The following is a 26816-nucleotide window of genomic DNA, read 5'->3' on the forward strand; positions in this document are numbered from 1 at the left end:
TTTGAGTTTGCTTGTTAAACGTCTTTAACATTTCACTTAAAATAGTACTAAGTAATGTTAAAAAGTATATAACAAACTTTGTTTCAAACACCGCAGAATAAAAAAGTATTTGTGCACAACGATAACTCATAGTGATCTGTCATGAATGACTAGACTATCCACAGAAACCATAAGAATATAATAGAAATTCCCAATTCATACCAATTTCATCGGGCACGCCTTGCCCTTCATACTGAATATAGACTTCAATATCAAACCTGCACGAGAAACAAAGAGAGGAAAATGTAATGGATGGAATGTATGGGAAAACTAGACAAAACACACACACACAAACACTATACATGTATTTTGTCTATCAAAGAGTGTTGAAAACGTTCTTCGAAGAATGGGGTAAGGGTTCCTCGTGAGGGCTCAAATTTGAAGTATTGGTGTCCTCAAATATTATGTGGATTGAGTGAATGCAGTAATATAAATGAATAGAAAACTTCAGTAAAGTTTGAAGAAAATCGGACACTTTCTTTTAAAAGTTATGAATTCTTAAGTTTCTTCTCTTGATGAAGATACTACATATCCGTGACATCACTGCAGAAAAACGATACAAAGAAATATAAAGAGAATTCTATAATTTTTTTTTTTTGAATGATAAAAGAGCAATACACCTTCTTCAGAAAGCAGGCGAATGATAACTCTTTCAACATATGTCAGTACTACAAGACACAAAAAAGAGCACTTTTCATTTCAATAATCCTTTGTTTCATCTTTTATGACTTTAAGTCAGTTATGGCCGAGATAAGTTATAGTGTTTTAAAACTTAATAGAGGCTTCCATTGGTTACTAGTATACCCTGCGGCTGGTACCCCTGAGAAAGTTTGAGAGTTTGTGGCGTCGACGTCCAGAGAAGAGTGGGAAAATGACAACTCTCCAACGGCCATCACAATCTGTCTGGTCCTGCAAGGGAAGATTTGAAAAAAAAAAGGAAAAAGTAATAATCAAGCAATCAAGCCGACAATCATCAGTTTAGACACCTGTTCTCTTGATAGTATGTATCATGATTATGATGGTCTGAGTCACGATATTTAATTGTCTGTTTTTCAAAGTAATTATTTGAAATATTATGATGTATTATGTGTTTAGATGAATATGATATGTTTGACGTAGAATAATAAGTATCCCAGTGGGGAAAAAAGCAGACACACGTACTGACAAACAAACAGACAAACACATAAAGAAACGAACAAAGACACATTAATCCTTGTTGGAAATGATTGAGTTGTTTGTTTCCTTCTTCTTCATGCCAGAGGTGATAAGAAGACTAGTTGATTCTCGTTTGTTTGTTTGTTTGTTTGTGTGTTTGTTTGTTTGTTTGTTGTTTATTTGTTTGTTTGTTTGTTTGTTCAGGGGGAATTGTCGGATGAACAAAACATCCAAACAATAACGACAAATTCGTTGTGCTGTAAACCTGTAGGGCTTGTAATTAAAAATTCAGTCATGCTGTTTAGATATGTGTGAGCAAATTGGTTGGGTATATTTTTTTTTCTGGAAACATTATTTCTTCAGCATCCTTTTGCGAATGGTCACCAACTTATTTTCCCTATACTATGCATCTTGAATGAACTAATTTTATAAGGTATTGGTGTATGTTAGACAATATAGTACATGTTGTTCTGACAACTGGCGAGTTGATAATCTCTTCACTCACACCGACGAAGCAAAAGCAAGTTTCAATATCACATATTGATAAACTTACTGATTCAAAAGATTCAACAGGTCACGAAACTTTATTGCCATAGGACCGACAAACCAATACAACATTAGAATGTACGACCATAACATCCAGCCTCCCAGTTTTAAATTTGCCTCCACGTTCACAGGAATGATTACTGAAAAAATAAATCTCACTGATTATTGTTCTATGTAGTAAGGATGGCGAAATACTGTCATGCTAAATTTCACTGATCCTCTAAATGAATACATATAAACACCTAAGTTAGCTCACCGGTAAAGAATTACCCGTTGAGATCCATGAGCTCCAACGGCGAGGTCTAATTACACGAGTAGAAAAAACAACAACAACAGCAGCAATTAAAGAGAATTATATCGTCATTAATCATGAAATGTTATCATCAGTCATTTTTTAGTGTATTTCAATGCGTGTATGTACAATACGAATTCAAGGAAACTCTCACTAACTTAATGAAATTCAACTCTAAATCCTCGCGTTAATGTTTTTGGAACTACTCGGAGTAAAGTTGTTTATCAGTGTGTGTGTGTCCTTTGTCTCTTAAGACCCAGAGGTCGTTATCCCAGTCAGACAAACTGTATATTTATCAAGATCTCCTCCAGTTGTACGTTATAATATACTTTTAAATATATGTTTGTGTATACATGAAACAATATATGTGTGTTTCAAGTACTCTTTAGGTACTTATATCTATGTTTCTGTGTCATCGTTGTTAATTTGTCATAATCATTTCACTTCTATACAAGTGGAAAAAGGAAACAAACTGAATCTGAAACCGAAACCAATAGTTTACTTTGCAAGGTTGAACTACTAGAGCGCACAGTCCCGTACTCGGGAACGATTATCAAAGGCTTTTAATTATTGTTTGTGATTTTACTGTTCGCCTAACAGACCGCCGAGTTTCGGAAATATATACGTATATGTGTATCACGCATTATACATGATATACACACACATATATATATATATATATATATATATATATATATATATTGAAACAAGGAAGGAAAAACTGACCAGAAACAATTGTAATAATAAATAGTGAAAACTTTGAGCAAAGAAAATGGGTTTTCATCGGGATTCGAACCCGAGACCTCCGGATTACTAGACCGGTGCTCTACCGACTGAGCTATTGAAAGCCCTAGATCGGTGTTCGTCCCAAACCCTTAACTCTCTTTGCTCGTGTGGTCAGAAGCTATAGTGTGTGTATGTGTGCCACACACACACACACATTAACCTGACATTTTCTTTGCTCGAAGTTTTCGCTATATATATATATATTTCTTATCATGAATGAAACTCAATACCGGGATACGTGTTTCTGTCGACATCCATTCCAGCAGAGAGAGCGAACCCAAAGTACTTCAGTGGACGTTGAGTCTCTGACGGAGTCAGAATCTGGAAAACAAAGTTTAAAGGGATGGTATAGTATTGGTTGAGGTGAGGATTCAGCCTTTAACATTTTGTTAGATACTTAGAAACCACTTTATGAAATGTTAAAGAGCATACCATTTTAAGAGGTTTTCAAACTTTATTTGATGAAAATTGGTTTCGAAATGGCTGTCGAAATGGCAGTTTTTCCTTCCTTGTTTCAATATATATCCAAAAACAATGCAAGCAAAGCAAAGCGATCCTAACAGAAGGTTGGTCCCATCTTTTATTAGGATTGCTGTGTTTTGGATATCTCATGTTTTTCAAAACATTTTTTCCTCAAATAAACTTTGAATTCCTCTCAGAATTATATTCTCTTTCATATCTCATAAAAGATTTCTAATATTAAAAAAAATCCTCAGAAAAAAAAAATATGTTGTAAAACTGAAGTCCCGTCTCAATGGAAACTGTACCGTCCCTACGATAACATTATGATGACATTCTTTTCATCACTAAAAGCACATCATCTATGTAATCTTATTTCGGTTACGACATTTAAATACGCCATAGGGGATCCGCTTTGTCACGTTTGAAGCGACACTGGCAGTGACTGGCCGACCAAATACCGAGGGACCGGGATCTTGTGGAACTCCAGGGAAAACCCCGAACTTTCAGTATATGTTTGAAGTATTTTTGTTCTTAGAATTTAACAGACTTCAGCCCTACCTCAATCATCTCTCTGTTCTGATTCCCATGTCCAAAGTGCAAGAGAGTTTATCTAGGGTATTATTACGGCATGCAGTACATGCAAAGAAACTTGAATAATCAAGTACATCGCGGTTGTTGTGGCAAGTGAGACGAAAGTTCTTGGATGAGGAAAGAAGTAAGTGGGTCACTCATCTTTTTATTTCCTTTTTTTTTCAAGTTGAAAAACGTACTGAAAAATGAAAGCTCGTATTTTTTCTCGTACTTCCTAGTAATTTACACCGGATGTAGCGTTCAGCAGCCGACTGACTTGCAAGTGAAACGAAAGTTAGCGGATAAGAAAACATGAAAATGAATCCGTGGATGAGATAGAGTGATTTCGTTTTTTATGTTTTCCGTAAGTGGCAGAATGTATACTCATTTTTATGGCGTAGACCCGACGATTTGCTCGAAATTGTTGATGGATTTCTTTGTAAAACAAATCTTTAAATTACTACCTTTTTTCTTGATGTTGCAAGGTCGTGTAAGGAGAAGTTGTTACCCCCATTGCGCGGCATTTTCTTTTAGACTGCCGTATCCCCCGCGTATCCCTCTACCATGATCATCCTCCCGATGCACAATCAATCAATGCTTCTCTTATCATTGAGTATAGGCCTACGGTTTTTCCCCTCAAGAAAGCTCATACGAAAGCAAGCTTGCAAACAACCACGGGATCAAATATTTAATGGATTAGGCAATAAGGATAATGTCTTGACATAGACAGATACCACTGCGACCAGGGAACTCGATCCCGGGACCTAAAGTTTGAGAGCCCGCGTAGTCTTATACATTCAGCCACAAGTCCTCCGCGATTTCTGATTTTATTTTTGTTCAATATTGGTTTTTCTGTTTGTGTATATCATTACAGTTTTGAAATTCAATACAGATTTTCGTCTCATTGACTATTTTTTTCCCTCTGAGGAGAGGATGAAACAAAAGAACTATTCATGTTGCTCACTTGCTTTGGTGTAAGGTCGATTGGAATATTCACGCCCGATCCATGGTAAATGAACACTTTTCCGTCCTGACCGTCACCACAGAAGGGCGCCCCTACGGCTAAATCTGAACAAGGAAGAAGAAGAAGAAGAAAAAATAACACATCTGCAACAAGAAGCACAGCGATCGTGAAAAGTCTACACACGATCGGATGAATCAGGATTTTAGCTTAAAGTCATCGCCGTAGGCCTATGTAATGTCGGTAAACCGTTTTGTTGATAGCATCGGGTGCTCAGATTATACCTGGTATCCGGACAGATGCCGGCAGGTGAAAATGATGATATCTTTGACGGCTTCCGTAGCGGCAGAACGTTGGGTGGTAGAAGGTTTAACGGTGCACCACGTATTCTTTCTTGGGTATGTATGGGGCCATCTAAAGGCAGGGCCTAACCAGCCCCGACGTTTCAGAGAGCATGTTCTTGCCGTGTTTTCAAGAGAATTAAAACAATCTCTTGAAAACGACAAGGACAGGTTCTCCAAAACGTCACCCAAGATGAAAATGAATATACTATACAACAACATGCATGTGATCTACGATGACGTGTACGTGTAGCCTGCTTTGACTAGCTTGTTAGTGTTCAGTATGAAAATACAAATAAATAGATGGTCTGTTAAATTGATTTCACTCAATTTATTAAATTTCCTTTGATCACTGGAGGTTGGTAATAATTACCATTGAAGCCGTCTTGGTTAATGTCTCCGAGCGCTGCTAGCGAGTAGCCAAAGCGGCAACCCTCTTGGGTCCCGATCGCAATGCCGTAGTTCTCCGAGAATCCACCCTGCAGAATAGCAGGAGATCGCAAAGTCCAACATTTTGTTCAAATTTCAACAAATCGCAATCAAATGATACATAATATGACACGATAAAATCTCAGTCGTTGTTCTCCCAATGTCCTTATAAAATATTATTGCAACATGTGACCTTAATTCTGTATTTCATTTAGTAACACTTATTTGATCGGACTTTTTTTGTTTTAATTGGTTCCCCCAGTTATAGTATGGTTTAAAAAAAAAAAAAATCTGTATTTCAAACTTCCCCTAATCTGATTTATCACCGGACCTGCGGCTGTACAAGCTTGCTTTTACGCAAGCCCCATCATATTTTTTTCACATCATGACCACAGTTCAACTCGCATGTATACAGACCTTGTGTTTATACCAAGACAAACTTTTGTACATTCCGGGGAAGTTTCATCTAATTTTTGTTTTGCATAATTTTCGTATTTATGTACTTTATTGTGATATATGTGTGAAATATGAAAATAAATTGACATGAAATGAAATGAAATGTGGCGGGTTGATACTGTCAGATGGCAAAGTCATTTTGGAAAAGGTGAAATACTTATTTCCTCGTCACACCACAAAACTCTCATCACAAGTTGATCTGTTCTGCTCTTTAATTTTTGAAATACAGACGTTTCCTTTGCGGTTCCATCATGAAAACGCATTGTTGTTTAAAGCCCATTACGTTTATTTTTGCTTTCTCTCGAACAGGAAATGCACGTGCTCTACTCTTGATGTCTTTTTGATCAATCTGTTGCCGCATAGAGTCGTTTTCGGCTGAAGTGTTTTTAATTTCAATGTCTTTTCGATACAGTCTGGATGCCGGTTCGATGGGAATTAAATGAAGTGGAAAGCAGCAGGAAATTTTGAAATGTTTGCGTTTCGGGTCATCCCACGAGCTCGACACTAGGCAAATAAGGCCCATGAATCCGACAGGAGGCAAATAAGGCCCATGAGTCTGACACTATGCAAAAAAAAAAAAAAAAAAGTCCACGCGAGACCGATACGGTCATGACCATTGTAATGTCGTAACAAGTTAAGATTGTACTGGAAAGTTCGACAGGTGAAATACGAGATAGCCGAGACCTTACTATTCAACACTTAGTATAGCGTTCAATATCGCATGATCCAACCGACTGACGTATACCTAGAAATGGAAAACATAATTTATGTAATGTAAAATGTTCATTTGTTATGTAGGATGTATCGTTGTCTAAGGAAAGGCGCGGAATGTCCGTTATATTGCACTGTCGATTGGGATGCCTCCGCTTCTCACGCAATCACTTTTATATCTGCCATAAGAGCATGACCCTTCATTTACAATCTGATGAAGCTCATTGATTTTGACCACCGGCGAATGACCTTAACCTTTAACCTTCTGCACAGAGAAAATATTTTCCAATTGATGTCTATGTATAATTCAAGAAATAACCTTTTTTGTCGGACTTTGATCTAGCGGAATTTATGACCGGAAACTGACATTTTAGCGAATATTTAGTAACCTCTGACCTTTCATGTTACCAATGGACATTCCTGCCTGAATTATATTTTAAATGATATTCTAAACCAAGTACTGTGACCTTTGGGCTTGATATGGATGACCACCAATAGCATAATATGATACAATTGGCAATATGTATCTACTCTGTCCACTAACACGCATCATCTGCTGGACATTTCTAATAAAAGTACAGCGACCTTTGTCCTTTACCTTCTCAATTACAAGTTCTTGGAAATTACTTCTACCATTCTTGCATTGATAGACAAAGCCCTGGCTGAAAATGGTATTTTAGCCATGATCTGTGACCTCCGACCTTTGACCTAAAGAGACTCTGCCTAAGATCATCTATATTTTATTTTAACATTTTGAGCGAATTTTCCTTTAAATTGCAACAACATGAATATGTGAAAGGCGAATAGACGGACAGACAACCTTTAACATAACGTATCCTTCACCCTTCGGGCCGAAGTATAAAGATCCACGTACCTGCTTGTCGTTGTAATAGATCGAAACCTTGCCAACCTCCCACCCAGCGGCGATGTTTCTGTCGGCATCGGTGTAAAGCGGTGCACTGATGATCAAATCTTCGGACCTGTGAAGAGATTATCGTTAGTTATACAACTCAAATCTCTCATAAAGAGCGGCACATGGTAGCTATTGACATGTATCTACATGATGGTAAGAGTTATATCAACAACAGTGACAACAATACTAATGATAATGATAACTACAACTATCACTCAATGTGATTAATACCTCCACCTAAAATTTAAGGAGTTAGCTCAACCAGCAATAATTCTTAATGTTTATTATTGACCGCCAGCCCGCCGACCGCGCGACGACCGCCGGGCCACCGGACCTCATTCCTAGAGTCATTCCTATATACCCCATACACACTATGTGTGGGTGGGGTATAATGATAACGATGATAATAACGGATATGATGATGAGAATAATAATAATAATAATAATAATAATGATAATGATGATAATAATAATAATAATGATAATAATGATAATAGTGATAATAATGATAATCCCCTAGTTCTACAGGGTAGTCATCAGTGTCAGCACTGTTCTTCCGAAGGGATCTGTTATTACTATTACCCCCAACATAGCTCGGTAGGAGCCTACCCATTTTTACACCTGGATCAAGAGGGACATCGTGGTTGAAATATCCTGTCAAAAAACGAACGCTCTCGACATGTCTCGAATTCGTGACCTCCGTTTTTCTCTCATACATTCTCTTCGACGCATCTCTTCGATGTAAAATAGTGATAGCTCGTGTTGTGTGTTCTTGTTGCAATGTTGACAATGCTGTCGCAAAAACCTCAAACTCTATCTCGAGATTCTTTATGAAGACTTTATGTCATACAATTTAAGTGTTTCGGCATTGATGATGGCTTTCTTCTTCATTATTTTGAAAGATAATGATAGATGGATAAGAATAGCAATAATTCATTTTCCATAATGTCTTCATCCAAAAGATCCAGAAGACTCTATGCGCTTTATAAAACTTCCTCAACATAAAAAACCAAGGATTTTACAAATTGCTCAATTCCTAATAAAGGTAAAACGATTACCCGGTAAATATGACTGCCGAAACTCTGTAGTTAGTTACCGGTCCATGAACAACTCTTATTAGTTTTTAGTATGCCATTATTGACCACCTCCGTTGCGCGAAAAACCAGCGTACTTGTCAATGCCTTTGACCTACAGCTCCATGGTAAATGTAAACTTATCCCCTCCTCCCCCCCCCCCCCCCCCAAGCCTTTCAGAATTTGACCCGAGATGAAATTCGAGATACCATTTACACTGACGTTATGGCTCGGACCTGAAGCGGTCCTGGGCCCCGTTTCAGAAAAATTGTTACCAATATCAAGTTGTTATATTGGAAGCTACTGGAATCCTTGAATCTGACTGGCTGAGAGCAAATTTGTCATAGAAATGTTTCAGTTGTCACTCATAACAAGTTTTATGAAACGGGACCCCGAACTATACCTCCCTGAGAGCGAATAACTTCAGCTCGGGTATATTTTTTTTTTCGAACTTTTGTCCAAATTAACCCTAACTAGGCCGGGCTATTTAGGTAGATGATAGAGCCGGGGGGGCTCCCAGGCCCCCCCCCCCCCCCCCTCTAGATCTCGGCCGTCGACCGTCCGATCGCGACGAAAATTGGCACACACGTTGCCTATGATGTAATCTAAAGTACCATGAAGTTAATTTTTTCAAAAATTATCATTTACACTAAATTATGCTAATTTATGCATATGATGCATGAAATCAAACAATTTGGTATAAATCACTAAATAAAGCTCAAAACAGGCACATTTTTTGTGTAAATATTCTTTTTAGTGTCCTTAGCAAATGTAAGAGAAAAAATTTGCGCAATCAGAAAAAATTTCCTAAGTATTTTATTGTTTTTTGAATTTCTTATGCATTTCGTTGTTTTTTCAACTTTATGTTTTTCATTGTTTTTTCGATGAAATTTGTCCGCAACATTGTTCTGAACAAGAAAATATGTTATAAATTGATTTTAATCAATAAAACCCCAAAATAATCATGCTTTTATGAAATTTGCCTGTAAACACAGTTTGCATTGAAATTGTACACGAATTCACATTTTTGAGCAATTTTTGGTCTGCCATGCACGTGCATATTTATGCGCAACTTCGGAACCGCGCACCCGGGCGTCGCAAATTTGGTGTCAAAAGATGCGGGGAAACTCGAAAGAAAAAAGTCATGAAATGTCGCGGCGATAGCTTCTCGCGATAGCGATACATTGCGCGAAACGTCGAGGGGGGGGGGGGGGGGCTCGGAGCCCCCCCCCCCCCCCCCTTCCGGCCTAGTTAGGGTTAAGAGTAAGTTCGCTCCTGGTCCGAGATAACCTCCTGTCATTTCATGAATGGAGTGTAAAACTTGAAAGGGAAACAGACCAAACTTTTCTGCTCACCCGTCGTTGTTGAGGTCGGAAACCGCCATGGCGTGGCCGAAATACGTACCCAGAGTTGATGAAGAGAGCTGGAGATAGTAATTACCATTTTCATCGTACAAGAGTACCTGGCAAAAGAAACATGGGTACAGAGGAACGTTGTGCTGCATCAGGTGGTTGTCGAATAATTGGTTACAGCTCGTTATTCCGCAGGTTCGTTATTCCGAAGGCTCTTTATTCCTAAGATTCGTTATTCCGAAGATTCAATGTTCCGAATTTCATTTTCGGATTAACCAATCCTCGGAATAACGAACCTTCGGAATAACGCCACAAATTTTCGGATTAACGAACCTTTTTCATTTTCGGATTAACGAACCTCTAGGTATAGAGAATTGCGTGTTTCGGATTAACGACCCTTCGGAATAACAACCCTTCGGAATAGCGAACCTTCGGAATAACGAACAGCATCCGCATGGGTTATATACTGAGCTATATACGCTTAACTGAGTTGACTGACGAAAAATGTATAAAGACTGTGTAATAGCTATATGCGGACATGAAGATAGATTTTATCGTTGTCGGAATAACAAACATCACGTTTTCAGTGTAAAATAGTAAGCATGATTTTGTTTTTTAATAAGCAACTGTATATGATGAAAAAAGTCAGTAGTGAAAAATGATCGTTTTGTAAAGAAGAGTTGGAAGATATTGTACATTTCTTTTATGAATGTGAAACTAGTCTGGAATGAAACTGAAAAATGATTAAATGAAGGTTCCAGAGCACAGATAAAGTTTAGTCTGGAAAATAATTTTTTTTTTTTTTTTTTGGTTTTAAAGAAAAGAGAAACGACGATGTAAATTCTGTTGTGATTTTGATTAAGCAACAATTGTTTGTACAAAAATTAAAAAACAAAGTCCCTAGGTTTAACTCTATGAAGAAAAAAATTACTGAATATTATGCTGATGAGAGATATATTTATTCTGTATCGGGTACTCTCAACAAGTTCAGTTTAAAGTGACAGTCACTCCAACACTTGTTTATGTAAATATTTCGGAGAGAAATGTTAAGAGAAAAAAAAAGATTATGGTTGAGTATTTTGAGTTGTACTGTGTTGACATGGAGATAATAAAATAGTCCATGGAGGGCTAAAAAGTTTGGGGAAAAAAATCACCCTTTCTGTTAAATCATCATCACCAACAGATGAAGCTTTACGGCATTTCACATACTGGATTGGTCATTATACATCATCTATATTTCACTCCATATTCAAGTGCGAATGGGAAATCGTATGTTGAGTGAAAGCAATTAGACAACTCAGTACAAGTGGCACTAAAATGGGATATGAACTAAGGAAGTGGTTGAATACTACACAGTCACATGATATCCCCGGATAATAATTCTTATGGTTGCAGTCTCACATCCAAATACGGTGATGTTACGATGTCAATAGCTTCGCATATCTCCAATTCTCTTGTATTCAAATTTGCAATGACCTTCCTCAAAGACAAAGCAGTGGGGATTTATATCCTTTGCATCAGTTGCTCTATATATAAGGACGTGACGATGTAGCAGTGACGACAGTTTCTGTTCGTGTTTAGTCACAATGATCATTTCATACCCTGCCGTATCCGTGGTTGTATCGAGGTTGCGATATAGCATATTCCAACTCCGAATCCCCTTTGAAGTTTCCCAGAGCCACGGAATACCCTGTGAACATTAATATCAACGAATGGCATCTATGTCAGATACACATTTTCAATGCAAATTTCAAGTCTCACTTTTGCCGTTTTATCAAAAAAAAAAAAGACAATTGAGAATCTCTCGCATCAAATTACCTTTGTTGCAATCACACACACACACACACACACACACACACACACACATATATATATATATATATATATATATATATATATATATATATATACATACATACATATCGATGATGAACTTATAGAAAATGGGCTACATAGACCATCAACATTATTTCAAAGAATGTTTTGCAAATCTGGGTAAGCTTTAAGTGTTGACGAAGTCATCATCAAAGACAATTTGCATATACGTGTCTTTTACCAACAACACTATGGAAAACTTGTAAAGTCTCAAAAATTCTACCTTTTCTGTAAGTTATGGGAGATTTTCATTATTCTTTTTTTATTCCAGTCTATTTGTCCATTTTCCTCTTGTTTATGAAGATCAGTTCATCCTGACACAGAATTGCATTTTGAAGGAAACCAAAGCTCAATCATAAATGGTGAATTGAGTGAAAACAGCAACATGAGTAGAACACATCAGAGAACGTTTGAGGAAAATCTGACAATCGATTCACAAGTTATGAATTTTTAAAGTCTCGGTGACGTCATCGCTGGATAAGGAGACTATGCTACACTTTAATGCTGTCAAGCTGTCACTTATGTGTTCTGCTAATATTACAGATTTTACCCAATCCCCATTGCTATTTGGGCTTTGGTTTCCTGTAGCTGTATGAACATTGTCACATGACGGCTGTTCTCTTACCAAGGTAAAACTCTCGACCATATCGCGCTCTGTGGGCACGTGGGATGAAAGAGTTGCGAGACGAGTCATCAATGGTGCCGTCTGTGCGCCAGGCAGCACCTACATAGACAAAGTCAAACTAGCATTATTCGCAAGTATTTAACTCGTTCAGCCACAGAAAAATAGTTCATGCCCTTATTAAACTTGACTTTGGTAATACACGTCTGTTTCAGCTGCCACAATCTTAACTTCCACGGTTACAATAATTGCGAAATTCGGCAGCTCGTATTGTTACCCTTACCAGAAGAAATACTCACATTATATCCCTGTTTTATCCCCATTGCATTGGTTACTCGTTGAATCCCGCATTGTATCTAAATTGTCGTTTGTTTTATCATTGCATACACGCGGGCCTGCCCAGAGTACAATGTTAATTTGCCGACACTTTATAATCCTCTCAGATGTTTAAGATCATCCGATTGTATAGATGGAATATTGAAATCATGGGGGGGGGGGATCGGTCATTTGCACATGCTTGACCTTACCTGTGGAATCAGTTGTCTCAAGGTGACATCCCGAATATTGACTCCTTTAAAGTTGCCCTCAAGACTCATTTGTTCGTAACCGCTTTCCGTTAGAATTGTACACGTGTTTGTTTTTTCATCATTATTGTTTCAATCATTTTCATGTACATGATTGTGTAATGATTTTTGTATTTCAAAACTCACTATTCCTACTGCGCCTTGACCACATTAATCATGTGGAATTGGAGCAAAGTTTCCTGTATTGTAATCATCATTAGCGTAAATTGTATTATTAACCGGATAATCTGCAACATAGTAAGATAAGGCATAGTACAATTCTTCTTCCTCATCTTAATCTTCCTCTTGTCTTCCTCATTACAAATAAATAGAACGAAAATAAACAAGATTTGTGCTACTAAATAGGCCTCATGCTTCCATCTGGTAATTGTTATGATTATTTATTCTATTGTTGGTGCAATTGTGCACTGTTAAGACGATCATTGAAAAAAATATATTAGTAAGACTTGCACGTCGTATATCTCACTTGTCAAACATAATATGTCAGCTTTTGACTTGCATTATTTCGTAACTGCAGAATACTTTATATTACACTCGTCATGCGTCTTTTAATCCTTATTTCTTCCAGAAATAATTGTTATGTCATTCTACTTACCTTCCCAAATGTGGGATCCGGGGGCACCATACACGAGCTTATTCTGTGAAAGGGGTACATAAGAATTTCGACATTATCAAGTAGCAATTTCGCTTTACTGCACGCTGTACAGGGGCTAACATGCTCATTTCATTCATTGATCCAAAGATTGAATAGTTTATTAATGCTATCTTACCTATTACAAAATACACACACACACACGCACGCACACTCAAGAGTTACACAAGAACATTCCAAAAGATCACGTCCGTTTTAAGGAACATACATGTATCTTTTTCTCTGAAAGAAAACTTTGATTATTAACACCAGTCAGTAGTGACTTATCAAGCTAAACAATAGGGACTAATCCGCTCACCAGATATTTTAATGATTTGTTTTAATCTCTTGGTCTTGCTGGACGGATAGTAAAGTTGGTAATATTTAGAATCCAATAAAATGATCAGAAGCATACAACTACTACAACTATGGTATTTATAACTTTACGAGTAGATATGGCTCGCCATGACAACATTTTCAGAATCATCCTCACTTTACTCCTGGGATATTGCATACCATTACTTTCAGCATTTTGTTTGAAAAAAACAAAAAACAACAACAACACACGTACATTTCGAACTGAAGCGCTGAAACCAAATTCACAGTAGCTGCTCAAAAACCGAAACCATGTACCATCTGCGGAGAACAGTAAGCGAAATCACAGTAAATGTAGAGCACAGAATCTGATCATGATTTGTCTATGCAGTGTTAGAGGTAGAAGTGTTTAATTTGAGAGAACGCACACACACACACACACACACGCAAACATACACACACATACACACACACACACACACACACACATATATATATATATATATATATATATATATATACACATATATATATGATATTGATACGTTTACATTTGAATATCATTACCGCATAATAGCCCTGTTTGATGTGATGATCCCGTCACATTGATTGTACACGTACATATTGGAATGCTATGTTGTTAAAATCATGATGATTATAAATGATAAAGCGTAATGATATACCGGTATATCACAGTACATATAGATCCAGTTTTCACGTTGATGGAAGCAATCCGAATGTTCAAAAAAAAAAAGGAAGAAGTTTGTTATTATCATCTATATCTAGGTCTGTGTCCATACAATAACACGATCAAAATCAGACTACAATGTTTTTGATTTTTTTCAAGCCATTTGTCCATCAAGCGCGGCACAGAAATGACGACAAATCTAAGTCTCTTTTGAAAATATGCCTGATACTGAATAAATAGATAAATATATATATATATATATATATATATATATATATCAATTTTTCAATTTCAAATCATTTATTATATATATGAATATTACATCAGAAATAATAACACGAGTTATTTACCTTGTATGTAAATAATGTGCAGAAACAAACAATATACATGGTAATGAATGATGACCATATCTGTCAATACTAAGCTAAAGTACTCAAATGTTTAACAAAAGACATGGCGAGGTATATAGGTATATATATATATATATATATATATATATATATAGTTGTTGTGAGTCGTGTGTCTTCAGCTAATGATGAACCCCTGGGTCGTCGCATCTTTTTGAACATTCTGGTGGTATTGGAGAAAAACATGAAAACGGGGGTGGGCTAGTGGATAACTAAACATAGCCCACACACAACACCTCACCCTAGCTAACAGGCCTAACTCCAACCACCACCACAGTAACAATCAGCACTTTCAATTCACTAAGTATTATAATAAGAACAACCCATAATGTTCTGAACATTCAGTGTTGTCACTACGTTTAGTTATCCACTAGCCCACCCCCGTTTTTATGTTTTTCTCCAATACCACCAGAATGTTTCGGTTCCTCACAACCGGCTGCAAATTGACTGCTGGCATGTAACCGTGCCAAATGTGAAGTGTGCACCTCACACCGTACGTATTTATAGATCCTGTAACCTTGATTGTTGTTAAACACATTATTATACACACATTCCCGGTTAAGAACGCTACTTATGTGCTCTTTTTGTGTGTACCTATGTTCCTCTTATTCATACAGACACTCCTTGATCTAATTACTATTATGATTTCATTAATTGCCGTTATTGTTTATATGGTTGCCTGCTTTGACATACGCGAGGAGTTTCACATGTGTGATTGTGCGCACACATCCGTATCCATTGTGTGTGTGCAGATGTTTAGTCATACGTACACTGTATTTGTAAATGCTTATATTTTGTATGCTTGTTTGTGATTGTATATCTGCAAGTTATATTATGCAAGATTGATGCATATACACTCCCACCTGTGTAATTATTCCCTGCCGTCACATTATCATACACTCATTCCCGGTTAAGAACGCTACTTAAGTGCTCTTTTTGTGTGTACCTATGTTCCGCTTATTCATACATACACTCCTTGATTTAATTACTATTATGATTTCATTAATTGCCGTTATTATTTATATGGTTGCCTGCTTTGACATACGCGAGGAGTTTCACATGTGTGATTATTATTTTCTATTTGTGTATATGATATCCATGTTTTGTATCTTGTCCCCAGTCTTGACAAAGGGCAGGAAGCCCGAAAGCTTGAGTAAACTCACTTGTGAGGATTAAGCAACGTCTACCGCCTCTTTACTCTCGTTTATATATATATATATATATATATATATATATATATATATATGTATATATATATATATATATATATATATGTATATATATATGTATATACATATGTATATATATATATATATATATATATATATATATATATATAATATATAAATACAATTTGCCATTGACTTGACAAAGCCCTATGGGCGAAAATTCGTCAAAGCTACGTCTCTCACGGAGTTTTCATATCTAACTATACTGTTTTGATTGTATATATACATATATATACATATATATATATAATATATATATATATATAAGATGTTATATCTTTTTTAGACCTTGAAATAGCTTTAAGACAGTTTAATCAATATTGGAAGTTATCAAGGTAAAAATCAGATTGATTTTTTTTTTGAGGGGAGGGGGTGGGTATACTGTATAACAATATTCTAAATAAATATATGGAATACACCGGTTTACGAATGCATTCACACTTGTGCACGTAGATGCCAGGACCTCATTATGATGTATGCTCAGTTACACCGTTCCTCATGAACGAAGGCAGTCTCCATATAACAATCGTTTCTTCTGTAAGTCGGCAAGCTATGAGCAAGATAATCCGGTTATCAGGAACATTTTCCTCCTCAAGCTATGCACAAAACTTTGAATACATCCATAAACACATCTCTTAGGTATGTCAGTATTATATTCTTTTTGATAACATGATTTCAGTTGCGGTCTATACTCACAGTAATACCGGCAAGGTTCAAAGGCAGAAGAATCGGAGAGGTCTTCCTTAATTATGTAGCAGCCACCGAAATTGTACCTGTACTCCCTGCTTGTTCCAACCGAACCCAATCTCTTGTAGAGTGGCCTACAGACCTAATATGAATGACAGTTATAGTGTTAGATCATGTGCACTCAGATTTTGCCTCAGAATTTCTCTGCAGTATGTACATCATCTCGGTGTCCACTGTTGAGAACACATCGCTTGAAAATAAGGAGTAGCTTACAATGTCTACGCATGTCATTTTGGGGAAAAAAAAGATCAATACTGGCACGTACGTCACATAATACATGTAATATCATCATTAGATATGGCTTGTTTCATAAGGTCGGAAGCGAGTTCATTTTCCAAATACAGTGTATCAACCTATAAATTTACAGACTATATTTTTATACAAAATCAATGCCTGTAATTAGTCTGCTGTTAGTGTGTAGGTCCAACCGCTTACCTTTAATAAATTCACCTAAAGGTTTCCGTTGGGCAATGGAAACAGTGCTCTACGCTTCAAGTTGTCAGTAAACATACGAACTATTATGATAGTGGTTGACTATTAAAAAGATAATGAAGCTAAACCATACTTAATCAGTCAAAAGTGAAAGAGAACGCCTACTTTCGCAACCCGACACTGCGATCTATCACATAAACAAGAAGGAGAACCTATACGAACCCACTTCATTTCTTGTTTTAACTTTGTGTTGTTGTTTTTGGGGGAAATGCAAAAGTATTGCCTTTAAATATACTTTCTCTACAGTACACGACATTCACTAAACTTCAGATGATACTCTATGGTTTCCTTTCAAGACTTCTTCTTGGGAGGAAGAGAAAGAAGAGAAATTTAACCGCAATATGAGGAAGCTAGATATGTCGATTTTATAGATATGATTTTTTTGAAGACATTTAGTCCCACGTGGCAGATATATATATATATATATATATATATATATATATATATACAGAAGTACTGGAATAAGTTCACTCGGTTGACGGCAGGTTCATCCGTATTTATTGCTACTATAAATACATATATACTATATTTTATAGCGTGTATACTATATATATACATATATATAAACAACTTCTAGCTGTTATGTTTGTGACTGAAGATACACAAAAGAGCCTTTAGGTTAAACAACCCCTCTCATTTAGATCTAGCGGAACACGTACGCCCTTTATACAGAACACAGTATTGGATGGGAGGATGCAAAAATGCTAGCATTTGATAATTACCCTTGATAAATATTTGATAAATAGATAGATAGATAGATAGATAGATAGATAGATAGATAGATAGATAGGAGAGAGAGAGAGAGAGAGAGAGAGCAACTGATACAGAGAAAGGGGGAGGATGTTCAAGCTAATCAAACTAATCATCTAACCACAATTGGTCCTCCGTTTCCCGCGCTGTGTACTGTAGAGCCCAACCACTGACGGGATGCATTCGTCGTCGTGGTTGAACCTGCAAGTTGATAGGACGATGAAACCGCTTGTCATACGCGACGAATGTTATTGGGGGAAGTGTATCACATTACTAAGTAATTGAAAAATTGCCGCTCCTCAACAAGATTATAAAGCCTCCCTCACATTGTGCGATTTCTTGAGACGCGATGTCGCATCGCAGAAGATTGCACGCAGTCTGAGGAGGGCCTGGGAGGTGGAAAGAACATGAAGTCTTTCCACCTCCCTTATCTCATCTGAGGAGGTGCACGATAAAACAGCGGACGACTTTTGAACTACCCTGCAATGGAGAGCAAGGGTGCGCCAATAGCTCAGAGTTGCCGTTGAAACGAATCGCGAGTTATCGAGAGGCAAAATCGCACAGTGTGATGCGGGTTTTACCTTTTCCTTCATTACCCAATGGGAACGTTGAGAGTTGATGACATCATCGCCTCAGCTAATTTGCATAAAATTATGTAGATATGACAGATATTACTGTTCCGTGAAAACATATGACATTTCTATAACTTTATTATCTTAGGTTTCATTTTGATGAAACTTCTTCCGTTCTGTCATGTCATCTTGACAAAAATTATTTATCAAAGCCAGCTTGCAATCGCTAACAGCGTGTCTCACCGACTCTGTCTAGCACCACTTCCTCGCACTCTGGGCTCTCCGTCGAAGCCACGTCAATCGGGCAATTGAACACGGCGCCACTCCGGTCCACCTGCCCAGGTGAGAAAGCCTGGGACTGGGCTCTCGGTGCTCCTGCAATCAATCTGAGGATGTAAATGCATATCTACATGAATGTATACAAACATGAACTAATATATATATATATATATATATATATATATGCATACATACATATATAATACTTATTGGCGGATATACACATATTTACATCAGATTCAGATTCATTTATTTGTCCATCTAGAAAATTCTTTTTGTTCGCATAATGATAGACGTATACACATAGGAATATCTAAATACATATAAATGCATATTACATACATACATACAGTCATGTCCATTTACGAGCCATGGAAATGCCAATATACAGATTCAAGAGGAATAAATGATATGTTAACAATCGATGTCGATTTGCCCTGGTGAATGATCAGTTTTCTTTCTGGAAGAGCTACAATGGCTTCCAATTCGTCAGCGGATTATTGCTTATTGTAGGCACTTATTGGTCAAGCCCCTAGCTACATTACTGAACTACATCCCCAATACTTCGTTCTCACAAACACACTCTTAGACTTAATCTGCGTAATTGGACATTCATCTTTTACAAACTCAACATGTAGAATTAGAACTTCATGAGACCGAACACTTGCTTGCGCAATTCCGAAACTGTGAAATGATCTGCCACTAGAAATCTGGGAATTCCCAACTGAAGTCTTTAAATCAAGACTCCAAACAATTGTTTGTGTTTGTTTGTTTGTTTGTTTGTTTGTTTGCTTTTTGTTTTTTCCCCCATTTCATTGCGCATTACTGTCAAAGATTATCAGAAGCTTTTGCAGCGCAGGAAAATGTATTTGCTTTAGAAATTGGTACATCATTACTATTGTTATCATAGTTTATCTTGAGAGTATCTCGATACATCATAACCAAGCACATAGGTCATATTTCACACATATATAAATATACCGTGACAATTTCTTTCGATGGAGGCGATACTTCCTTAAACTTCCTGTAAAGTCTCAGCTCATATCTCGCATTATACACTTTGAGTTCGCTTTAATGAACAGATTAAAATTAGATGAATAGAATGGGTGAGAATTCTTCAAATTAGTGATTATTAGTGACACATATAGACACATGATAACAGGTGCAGCAGGTTCTTCTTTAAGAAAAGGTATTAGTCCAAATGTGCCTTTTATAGTTTCTTCTTGCAGTCAGTGACATTCTCACAATCCTTCACTGAGTCCGGGGGGGGGGGGGGGGAGTGTTTCATCAATTTAGTCAGTGCTGACAAGTTGTCAGTCTCTGACAATTTCAGCAAAATCCTTGGTTTTGATCGGCTGAGATGCTCTGGTCACTGACTGTTACTATGGTTATTGTCAGAGTGGTCCCACCTCACATCCAACTGGACCCCATGGAAGACCAGCTTAACGTAGCTGAATATGGGCTATCCAGCCATCTTCTCAGATGGAAATGAACAAACAATCAAACAAACAAACAAGAGACTGACAACTTGTCGGCGCTGACAACTTTCATGAAACGGTACCTGGGAGTCTGTTCCTTAAACACGCAGGGAGCTGCAGATAAAAAATGCTCCGTCTTCCAACGATCGTCTTGTTTTGAGGACATGAAGAAGATAATGGGTTGGATTTAATGACTAGAATGGAATCAGATGAAAGATTAGTAGAGTTTTCATCAAATCTGTGATAGAATAGTTAAAACTAAAATTGACACCGCTAGTGGTGTCATCACCATACAATTTTTCCCATTTAATTGTCCAAAAAAAAATCTTAACTTTTTGGAGGGGAGGCATGGAATGAAAAAAAAATAACATAATCAAATATCATCAAATCATTGTAGTCATCTTATAACTAATTGATTGCAAAGATTACTTTCAGTTTGATATGGTTTTACTTTCTCAATCTCTGACGAAAGCATTTTTCTCTTCCGTTTTTTTTTTAGCAAACATAAGCATCTTCCTATTTCCTTCTGTTCGACGAAATCATGTAGAACTTTAATCTTCCGTAACTTCCTTCTTCCTTATCAGATTTCGGTTAAATCTCTATCATTCTGTTCAACAAATTTCACTTTTAAGTTGATTTTTTTTTTAAAGTCAACTTGAATATGCCGCAAAATTGTACCGAACACTTTATGTTTGCTCACAGAAATATCAATGGTGAATAAGACGCTATTGATTTTGACAGTCACCGATATGAGATTTTGAACGTTATGATTTTAAGATAATTAGACATGTTGCCGTTATAAGCTATAAGGTCCAAAGACAGATATGCATATAAAAACAATAAAAACGTGTCTGGTTTGCTATCCAGAGCTTGGAACTTATCCAACAAGGAAGTGTTCAATATGATATTGAAAGTGAGTATGCAACTTGTGAAACTATTGTTTGTTTGTTATTCTAAAAATACAGTATAATAGTCATCGTCATCATCATCATCATCAATAGTTCCCTAGTTGCATTTAGTTGCTAATTTAATTTATCAATCCAGTATAGGGGATAAAAACATGGTTCTTGGGAGTTGCACTTTACGATTATAATTTTTTGTATATGAAATACAGAATTCGGGGTTAGTTCCAGTTCATCGTTTAGAATCACTGACCGAAAAGAAAGAAATATATCACATTTATACTTGGTGAATATTTTGGGGGTCTTCCTAGATTTTGTTTTCATCTTCATTTTCTAGTCTCATTTCTTTTGTATAGAATCACTTTCGAAGCACTGAAAACATGTATTAGCATTCTAAATGTCTGAGTTTATGTTAAAAAGGTGTTATTACCACCTCTAAGAACTTTTTGTTCCATGAAGTACGACCTGTATATTATGTTCGTATAATTTGTATATTACTGTATTATGTACAGTTTTTGCGATTTTTGCGAAAAATGTATTTTTTCCTCTGTATTTATCAAAGAGGAGATATTTGTCAGTTAGATACACTTGGTTTGCGGTTCACCATGTATATGTATAGTCCTTAGAAGGACTGTTGAAGTGACAGGAGAAAGATAGAAAGAAAGGTTGGATGAGAGGTGAGAATTAAGTAAGAGTATTCTTTCTGGAGTGAGTGTAGTCCTGAAAAGGACTGTGAACCAAGGAAGTATGGAACCAAGGAAGTATAGGAGAGTTAGAGGAGACTCAGGAGTCAAAATATCTGAGTTTCAAATATTATACTATGCCATGTATGCTCTTCCTATTAAATAACTATACAGCTAGTAGTTTCTCAGTAAGTGAAGAGGAGAAAACGGTTAAAGCCACTATGATAAATGGCCGTTTTGGCGAGTTAACTCGAAAGTGCATTCTGTGTAAGTTCTGAGAGGCGTTTGCAAAGATAAATCCGAAGGCATTTGAAACGAAAACAGGCACTGAGCAGATTTTCCATGCTTATGCGCAGTGAAGTGAAGTGTTCTTAAATTTCGTATATCCTGTTGTTCGCTGTAATTTCTGCACTTCGGAAGGATGCTTATACATGAAATGTGACAACAAAACTGAACGGATGACGAAATCTCGATTTAACTGCATGCCCATAACATGGTGGAGCCGTCACATACATGTAATTGATGGAATTTCCCCTATCTACGTATAATGTGAAAGATTATCGAGTTACATCAAGGGAAAGTTACATACTATATAGTATTGAAGTACTGCGATGTAGTTGGTCCACTGTTGAACTTTGATAAAGCAGATTTAGCCTTTTGTATATTTTGCACAAGGCTAAATCTGTTCTTCTGTTTCATTTTGCTGACTTAAAATGTATATAAGGATTATCCTCATGTGAAAAGCACACTGATCGCCTGAAACTGCAAAATCGGGCGGGTATTATGGGAATAACACACTCTCTGAATTTAGTCCTCGTTAGCTGTGTCAAATTCTTAAGTTCATCAGACCTTTAACCCGGGACTTTCTTGCAATGAGGCGGAAGAAATATCCTACAGAAATGGCATTAAAATGTCTCTACAGTCTCTCTTCTCAGTCTCTCGAAATTTCCTTGTTCTCTTCGCATTTTGTTCTAATCTTAAAGCTTTTTGGCAAAGCTCAAAACCTGTTTTGGTCGTAACGTTCTCTTGCGCTTAACGCTAAAGAAGACGGTGTAGTGTAGAGCCACGCTTTGTACAGTTCTGTTATTGTTCGTCGGTAACCGAGAGACACCTGATTATGTGGTATTTCCGGCGTCATCGAATACAGTGCATTCATAGTTTTTTGGCCCGCCAAACATCTCACTTCTGTAAATAACTCTATGTGGAGTGAAAGTCATGTTACATAAAACGATACATTTCAAAATATTTTTGAAATACTCTGAAGGTTCTACGTTTCTACCCTCCTGATTTGATCGTAAGTGATATTCAAAGTTTATCTAAAAGATCTTTTCCTGTGCTGTGGTCACATTACGGCTTCTTGCATATTTATGTGTTTTTGTTGTTAACTTGTTTGTCCATTTGTTTTATGAGCGTGAAACTGTGACATCAATTCGCGTTAAATAATGAGACTTTTCTTTTTTACTTTGGCTTTACCGTGTGCAATTAAGTTAACTGGAATACAGTATAAGTTTAATTTGTAAAACATACAAATCCAATGCCAATATAAGTTAATCTGGTAAAAAAAAAAGTGTAAAATCTTACGAGTTCGAAAATAGATAAAATGACTATAATCGGATGAAAAATAAGGAAATTTCGCTAATTTCTGCAAAACAGTTCTTGTACAGCCGATATGAAAATGCAAATGAGTGAGCTAACCATGTCATAACCTCACAATTTACCATTGATCGTGTACAAAAATGACGAAAATGCAATGTTTCTGTCATTCAAGTCTTAAACATGAAGTTATTCCTGGTTGAATAACTTCAGAATAATGCTCAGTTCGATACACGAGGATTTGAGCCTCGGGCATAATTGCATTTGAAAGAAAAACTGGAAAAGCCAAAATTTTATGTATACTATGGCAAGTTGTGAGGGAATGATATGCTCACTTTTCCATTTGCATAATTAAAATTGACCGTAAGAGAACTGCTTCCCAAAAAATAGCGAAACTCCAAAATGTCATTACTTTCTTACTTTTCGTCCGATTTCAATCAAAATGATACCGTTGAACTCGTAATATTTTACTCTTTCTTATCGGACTAACTTATATTTGGACTGGATTTCCCCTTCAAATGGATGGCTATTAACTGATCAGTGGGAATCAGTGGGAATGCGGGGGGGGGGGGGGGGGCGGTGATTGTTCCATTCCTTTAAGAGTACACACCTAATCTATTGTTGTGAGAAAATTATTTGCTTCAGAATGGTCTCATATTCAAGTAATGTGAGGTTTAATGTTTCCAGGTTAGCATGCCTGTATACAGTGACGGGGCGATGGTTAAAGGGGCATTCCGGATGATTTTCATAATTCCATATCATGTAGTACATAAATCGACAGTCCCATGTATAGATTTGTGGAATTTATTGTGATCCTTGAGCAGAGAAACCAATAAATTAAAAATCTTAAGCAAATTACACTGAACAGTGTTGATGATATCAGAGCCTCATATATTTCAGAAATGTAGCAGTGTAATTCCATTACAATACCACTTGCTCAACAAGTTCACCCGTGAAAAATCCATGCATGCCTTCTTCTTTTGTTGTGCTTCCTTGAGCCCCAACTCATACATTCTTATGGTGAGGCTGCCATGTCACCATCCTTGTTCATTGCAATTTGTTATAGATTTTGAAAACATTCTCATTCCTCATCCCATCACTATAAATTCTGAAACTCTGTACTCAGTTTAGCTGATTTATAGTTGTTCAAATGTGAAAGTCTGAAAATCATCCGGAGGTCCCCTTTAACGGCCCGTTAACGACCGCCCCGTCACTGTACAGGCATGCTAACCTGGAAAAATTAAACTGTTACTTGAATATGAGACCATTCTGAAGCAAATAATTTACACAGAACAATAGATGTATATGCCGTATATAATAATGTACTCTTAAATTAATCCCACAAGGATTGGAACAATCATCCCCTAGCATTCCCACTGATTCCCACTGATCAGGTACTAGCCATCCCCTTTAAGTATAAAGGAAAGTCTCCTTACTTGAAGTTTTCGCCAACTTGATGGAGTGTGAAAGCAAAGCCGAACTGACTCTGGTTGTCTGAATGGCTGAAGAATAGCGGGCGTGTCGTGTCGAGGTTGAAACTCATCGCGCCATCTCTCCAAAACAGTCCAAGGTAGAAGCACAGGACAATTTCAGCAGCCCTATAGAAGCACCGTCCCATCTTGAATCCTGATTGAAGTCGAACTTTCAGCTACCAAAGGAGAGTCTTGGAGTTTGCTCTGCCAGAACGGTCTGCTCGATGACAACCGTCCGTCGAAGTAGGGTCTTGTCTAACAACTTGTCTCTGTTTGTGAGCAAGACAGCATTGTGCCTGGGTGCCTACCCTCGGTCTGAGCAGGAAAGAAGTAACACGGAAGAATAAAAACATACAGCTCATATCCGCGATCAACCTCGCCTCCCACATTCTTGCGTCAAATTTCGTTTCGCCTTCCTCCACTATTTAGGCCAAGTTACTTTTTCACTCATATTACTCCTTATGTTCATTATTGCTGGTACACACACACACACACACACACACACATACAGAAGACCTCCTGCCCTTTTCATATTTTATGGAGCAAGCAGTGATTAGAAAATGTTCTAATTATCAGGTTACATTGATGCTTATGTATAGTTCAGTTGCATGCACCATATAAATTCGGAAATAAAGTCACAAATATAAGGAGATAGCACTAATTTTCTCAATAAACCATAACTGTAGTCGGTTTATTCTAGCAACAATATTAATAAAACTAGTTTTTCACGTTTTGTATGTTTAACTATTCTAACCATTAATCATACTGAGTAACATACGTTGGTTGTTTCTATTCTTAGCTCACATTAGAACTATTTTGAAGCCCTAAAACTTTTTTTTTTTTAATCTGCAAATGATAAAGAGTGACTTTAAGCACATGCAGGACTGCGTTTCCGGTTATATATAACATCGCATGCGTTTCCTGTTATATATAACATCGCACCATAATCTTAAACTCCAATAAGCCAAATAAGGAGGTTAGTCAGAAACCTACCCTTATACCGTACAACGCCAAAGTTGAGCAGATAGAAAATGAAAGTGAAAGGAATAAAGGCGAAAAGCAAATAAACCGATACTTATTAGGGCTTTGATTTCAAGGGCTGTTTTATTTCAAGTCCCTGATGAGCTGCGGGGAAAATAACCATGTTTGCCACTCGACCTGTGCGCGGTTAATATCATATCGTGTCTATATGATATGGTTCCTGAGGCATGTTCTCAAAATATTCATAGTCATCCAACGTTTGACCAATTAGCTGTAACTGTTCATCGTAGACAAGGAAGAGGAGGTTGTAGATCACACAGTCTCTGTATGAACCAGGAAATTCAGGTTTATCAACTATAAACCGAATATAAGAACCGTGCCAGCTTTTTTTTTCTGAATCAATTTCAAGATTCTTACGCAAAGAAGACAT

General features: G+C 37.0%; 1 protein-coding gene and 1 non-coding gene across 2 annotated transcripts; both read right to left on the reverse strand.

Annotated features, from left to right (window-relative positions):
- Positions 1 to 2807: 2807 nt before the first annotated feature.
- Trnat-agu (transfer RNA threonine (anticodon AGU)) lies at positions 2808 to 2881 on the reverse strand. The gene has a single exon. It is a non-coding gene; the product is annotated as a tRNA-Thr (tRNA).
- Positions 2882 to 3028: 147 nt separating this feature from the next.
- On the reverse strand, positions 3029 to 25551 carry LOC139713742 (integrin alpha-8-like). Its single transcript, XM_071625447.1, has 11 exons — positions 25370 to 25551; positions 19242 to 19384; positions 18753 to 18862; positions 13763 to 13805; positions 12587 to 12685; positions 11688 to 11776; positions 10090 to 10196; positions 7623 to 7728; positions 5526 to 5631; positions 4815 to 4918; positions 3029 to 3139 (listed from the first exon to the last, which is right to left on the reverse strand). Exons 1-11 carry the CDS (start codon positions 25549 to 25551, stop codon positions 3029 to 3031), a joined length of 1200 nt encoding a protein of 399 aa, XP_071481548.1.
- Between the last annotated feature and the right edge of the window lie 1265 nt (positions 25552 to 26816).

The sequence above is a fragment of the Diadema antillarum genome, unplaced genomic scaffold, assembly GCF_040938485.1.
Source record: "Diadema antillarum isolate AM-2024a unplaced genomic scaffold, OU_Dant_1.0 seq00002046_RagTag, whole genome shotgun sequence".
In the NCBI taxonomy this organism is placed as follows: domain Eukaryota; kingdom Metazoa; phylum Echinodermata; class Echinoidea; order Diadematoida; family Diadematidae; genus Diadema; species Diadema antillarum.